This window comes from the organism of the source record quoted next, assembly GCF_019968955.1.
Source record: "MAG: Porospora cf. gigantea A chromosome Unknown PgA_NODE_1611_length_5287_cov_751.265, whole genome shotgun sequence".
In the NCBI taxonomy this organism is placed as follows: domain Eukaryota; phylum Apicomplexa; class Conoidasida; order Eugregarinorida; family Porosporidae; genus Porospora; species Porospora cf. gigantea A.
This window is the reverse complement of record NW_027151437.1, coordinates 1-5,287: the sequence shown is the minus strand read 5'-3', so window position 1 is coordinate 5,287 and position 5,287 is coordinate 1. Positions and strand designations below refer to the sequence as shown.

The 5,287-nt window shown below is 54.5% G+C and overlaps 2 protein-coding genes across 3 annotated transcripts; both read right to left on the bottom strand.

Moving 5' to 3' along the window:
• On the bottom strand, positions 1-4,354 carry KVP18_001909 (uncharacterized protein; the record flags this gene model as incomplete). 2 transcript variants are annotated; one of them, XM_067952384.1, is made up of 3 exons in its annotated part: positions 1-484; positions 511-3,317; positions 3,347-4,354. In XM_067952384.1, coding segments are annotated over 3 exons (4,299 nt in total), but the record flags the coding sequence as incomplete, so codon positions are not given. The 2 variants fall into 2 exon arrangements, with proteins under 2 accessions (XP_067812233.1, XP_067812232.1); XM_067952383.1 differs by lacking the exon at positions 1-484 and having other exon boundaries at positions 507-3,317.
• A 21-nt stretch (positions 4,355-4,375) lies between these two features.
• Positions 4,376-4,669, bottom strand: KVP18_001910 (uncharacterized protein; the record flags this gene model as incomplete). The annotated part of the gene is made up of 1 exon (XM_067952385.1): positions 4,376-4,669. The coding sequence occupies one exon, from the start codon at positions 4,667-4,669 to the stop codon at positions 4,376-4,378; it is 294 nt and encodes a 97-aa protein (XP_067812234.1).
• Between the last annotated feature and the right edge of the window lie 618 nt (positions 4,670-5,287).

Sequence of the window (5,287 nt, the reverse complement as noted above, 5' to 3'; positions counted from 1 at the left end):
CGCTGCAGTCTCTCCGCATTCCTGGGCCGCTGCAGTCTCTTCCCATTCCTGGGCCGCTGCAGTCTCTCCGCATTCCTGGGCCGCTGCAGTCTCTTCCCATTCCTGGGCCACTGGAGTCTCTTCGCATTCCTGGGCTTGGGTCTCTTCCCAAGGTCCCTGCGCTGCACTTTTGTCCTGGGTTCGAGTCTGCTCCTGCCGTGCACACTCCCCGTCGGAGTGCTGGGCTTGTGTCGTGCAGACTCCTGGCTGCATCAGCTGCTGAGAGAGGTACTCCATCCAGCCATCCCATGTAAGTTGGTTCTCGCGGCAATGCTTGATGCATTTTTTCAGCAGCTTCAGATCCTTGTAGCCACTCAGAAGGCCCAGTAGCGCGGTGCTATTCTTATGCGCACCAAGAGCTGCGTGGAAGGTCCAGCAAACGGGCGAGGCGCTGTCGTTGGGTACTGCACCCAAGGTTCTGAATAACTCGTGGACATGGGCATGGCTGTGTGTCAGCAACTCTCTCCTCACTCTCGGCCTTCCCGACCACTCATTTGGATCAAGTGATCCTCCTGCTGTCCGGAGAGGCACCACGATTGCAAGGACGTGATGACTTGGTAGAGGCCGCGGGCAACTGAGAGCTGTGAGATGGCGTCGGTCTCAGTACGGAACTGGAAGTACTTCTTCGCTATCTTGAACGCAGCCTTGGCGTTCAGATGCTCCCCCACAGGAGCCTCCTCGGTCTCTTCATGCCGCGGAGGCCGCCTACGCGGCTTGAACTTTTCTATTATCAACCTGCCCTTGTCCAGCGCTTCGACTGAAAGCCAGTCTGGTATAACGCACTCCAAATTGGCCACGGCGCATCCAAGAGCCTCCAGTACATTCCGTTGGCCAAGTACCACCTCTGGGTAGCGCGACACCTTGATGCTAAACTTCGTCGGAGCGATCCTTCCGGTGAGTATCTGTCGTACCCTTGCAGTGACGCCCGTCTCTAGCGACTTCATCAGACTGTCGAGGCACACCCCTTGGATGTCGAAGCCACGATTCTGGCAGAAGAAGCTAAGATGCCCCAGATGTTCTCGGAGCGAGTCTTCGTCGGGGAATCGCTGCTGGCGGTTGCCTTGCAGATCTCGTAGGCGGTCTTCCAGCTCGTGCAGAGGGACTGCACTCCACTTCTTTAAGTCTCTGTGGAAGGTTTTTAGAGTTTCGGCATCCACCATGCCTGGAATTGTCCACAGCGGATTCGACTCGTCAGGCGGAGCGAACCCCATGGTGTCCATCAACATGCAGAAGGCGCCATTCTCGAGAAGACCAACGTCAAATCCAGCTGGAGGCTCAACAACAATTGCGTCGTCGCTCACGCTTCGCATAGCAGCCCACGTCGTTAAAAGTTCCACGAAACCTGAGAGCGCTTGCTGGCCTGGCTCAGTCGCCAGAGTCCCAGGTCGGAAGCAGCGGGCAAGCGAGTCCTTCAATAGTCCCACGACCGCCTCCAGCAGAGACAGCGCTGCAGGAGACTCCCTCGTAAGGTCATCGTAGATGCGCAGTTCCACCAACCGTTGTATGATCTGCTTGGTGGGGCGGCGACTGTCCATTCCCGCCTTTATCCGGCCCGGACGCCGAGCAGCCCCCTGCTGAGCCCGAACGCTGTGCCAGGCCTGCAATAGCGTGCGGTCTTCTGTTGGGTTCCACTGCGAAGCGGCTTCTTTCTGCGTCTGTTGCAATCTGGACGACGCTTGTTGACTACTGCTAGAGGTTCGACAGGGCTCATTGGGGTAGCCTGATATTATGGCAGAGAGAAGTTCTGTATTCAAGTCCTCAGTTCCATTTGCAAAGAAGCCCTCGATAACAACGAACTTGTTCACAGCGAAGATCTCCCAAAACTTCCGCAGAACTCTTTCGGCGAACCGCTTGATCGCGATGTTGGGCCCACGCAACGTCGTATCCCATGCAATGGCGTTCCACACGCAAAGGTACGAGACTCGGAAGAGCGCCACGCAGTTGCTGACATGGGCGGTGACGATCTCCTCCAGAAGTTTTGTCACGCACGAGTTGACAGCAGGGGAGTTCACCTTGAAGTCAGAGGCGAGCCGCACGAGCCAGTGCACCGCGCGCCCGTCAGTCAAGAGAGAGCGCCACTTGGAGAGGTCCACCACCTCAGTGCTGTCGTCGCGGCGTCGAGACCCTTCCTGCACGGAGAGTGGGATTATGATTGGATTGGTGCTCTCTAGGGACTGTCCCATGATCCTAAGAATATCGAACGCCAAGTGCAGCACCTCAGGGTCGTGCGAGCTGGCATGCCTGCCCACCAGTACTCGGAGGACGCGGTGGACGTGCTGCTCGTAGAGAAACCGCACCACTGTGCGACCTGTCAGCTTCAGCTGCTCCTGTGGAAACTCCATCAAGAATGCCGCGAAGGATACTTGCTCATGTAGCAGGCGACAGAGGGTACGGCCTGCTGCGGCGGCCTTCTCCGAGGCAGCTTGCGTGTATAACGTCCTAACGTTCAGAACTACAAGCCGGATGACAGCGGTTGACAGGAACTGCTTCATGCGGTATACGCTAGCCAGCACCTCATTGTGGTGCGTCGCGGCATCAGAGGGGGACTGCCCGGTCACCATAAGGTAAGCGCGGACGAACGCAAGGAACCACGCTTGCAGAGCGAACAGCCTAAGCTTGTCGTATACCAACACGTCGCCATGCTTCAGATCATCCAGCAATCCTGGCCACAGTGGGACGAAGACGCGACAGAGGAAACTGTTAATGAGACAGAACAGGCTCTTGATCTCATCGTCTGTGAATACCCCGAGGAAGTAATCGGCCGACGCCTCTCTATCGTTAGAGACAGTGGTATGATGAACATCTGTGAACTCGCAGCAGTCACTCCACTTGAACCGCTCTGAATAGACTCTTGGAGCTCGGCATTTGTCCGTAGCACTAGCAGCGTGCATCGAGCCCTTTTCGGCCTGCATCCGCTTCCGCATTAATTCAGGGTTCATTCGTGAGTGGCGTCCAGCGTATCGGGGAATCTGGACCGGCATTTGCATGGGTGGTCGGGAAACCCGCAAGTGCCTCTTTACGAGTGCGCCAGGCTCAAGTCGGCAGATCACGTGGAAGTAGCAGTTCACAATTCTCCACAGGCTCTCACTGTCAGAGCAGCCCGCGTTGTTTAACAGCGACCGGTTAGTGCGTACGTGAGCTTCCCGCCTAAGAAGATCGGCGGCGTCGGCGTCTATTATTGAAAACAGTCCGTGTCGCAAGAGACTTTTGACCATCGTGCAGTGTATGTCCTGGCAGTTGTACCGAGTGAAGCAGACCGCAGGAGCGGGCGGACGAATCTGGGTGACATTCCAACTGAACAGCTCACCCCCAGAACCGACGCCATCAAGACTCGCAGCATGAGAAGCAACTGAAGGACTTCTCGATTTCTCTCACGGCCTTTCTGTTCTCTAAGGGCAATGCACTCTTTGAGGCAGCTCAGTTTTCGAGCCGCTGACATCTTTTCGAACTTCTCCAGTGCTGACTCTGGTGACGCGTCGTGAATAGCCGGAGAAATCAGGAATGCGAGCTCCTGAGCCCACTCTACTGGTTGCTGATTGCTGGTAGCCAGCTGGTCTAAGGCGACCCTCAGTACCCGCAGATCAGTCGCTGTCTGCGCATCAAGGCCACCGTTCTCCCTCTCAGTAAGCAGATGGTCTTCAAAAGTCTTGAACGCGGACCAAAACGGATCAGATCCCATAAAGCGCTTCGCTTCCTGGATCCACAGTAAATACTCTTTCATCTGACTCTGAGTACGTCGACACCTCCATTGTTCAGTTCCTGGCAGAAGCACCCGATGAAGTACAACGGCTAGCAGGCCCATCATGCGGAAATTTCCGGCTCGCGCCGCGAGTGACCACAGAGGAAGAATAACGACTGGTAATAACCTGTAGTGACTGTTCAACAGAGTCATCTCGACAGTCCGCCGGGGCACTCCCTCACCATCCCGGTCCTCCTGATTCAGCAGGGTCACGATGTCGCTGACACTAGTCTCAACCTGGTCTGAGTCGACTAGAAGTCGAGTCTGCGAGGGATCCTCTCCGATTCGTATTTCATTGCAATGTGCAATGACATCTCTTTGGATCATGTTGATGGCCTGGTTCTCCTCCTCCCGCCGGCGGCGTCTCTCAGCGTCTTCCCACTCATCCTCATCCATTGCGCCCGTGTCTTGAAAGCGCTCATCTTCCTCGTCATCGATAAAGTCAGTGAAATCGTCGTTGCCGGGAACGTCTTCCTCTTGGTCTGTGACGCCACCAGCTTCAGCATCGCCGCCCGGTTCGTCTGGGGACTTACTCGGCAAAACAGTTTCGTCGATATCGAAAAGTCCGGCGGACATTTTTATTTAAAATTGTTAAGATTACACAAGCAGCGACCTGAGGGTTTCGATGTGCTTCTGCAAAAGAGAAGTCTGAAAAGTGGCAGCTGCAACCTCGCTTGGCATTTCAGCATCATCTCTAAGCACCAGGAGACCGAGTGAGTTTCGAAAGTGCGAAGGTTGGGCTCTCATAATGACGAACTCCGCTTCATCGGGCGTCTTTCCCACAAGGTCTCCCACAAATGTCCAGTCCACGGGCTGATCACTTCGAATACAGTTCCACACGCACTCCAGAGCGACTCCAAATTCTGCCAGCTTCCACACCAGCAGACGCATCTGGGAAAGTCCGATTATTCTCGATTCAGAAGAGCCATAAACCTTTGAGAATACACAGCGTTTTGGTGAATATTAGACGATGTCGGCTCTTTCTATCCTAAGCGTGTAGAAGTACTCAATGGTGGGATTGTTCACCCGTAGTTAAAGGGAACGTGAGGTTCAGACCGTCGTGAGATAGGTTAGTTTTATCCTACTGTCTTCTTCCTTCTAAAGGATACTAGTCAAGTACGAGAGGAACGACTAGTACGCACCTACAGCTCTGCGGCAGGAGGGAACTCCAAGGCTGCAAGACCGCGTGTGCAGGATAAATATTGAATGCCTCTCACTTCAGCGCACTGCAGTGGTCAAGGGGCGCATTCACCTTGTTTACTGTACAGTGAGGAGTGGATGATCCCACTGTATTTGTCGTTGATCTGAGTCACGTTATCAGAAAGTCAGCCCGCTTTTATCTGTGGGTAAAACCATTTTCCAAAAAAAGTCTGATGGTGAAGCAGGAGCTATACAATTCCGTTAGGAAGATGGAGAAGGGATGTACCTTGGTAGCACCGGTAGTTGCGTCGCAAGTTACTGAGGGACGAACGAAAAAGATCATCTCCAAAACGAAAACGCGAAGTTCCC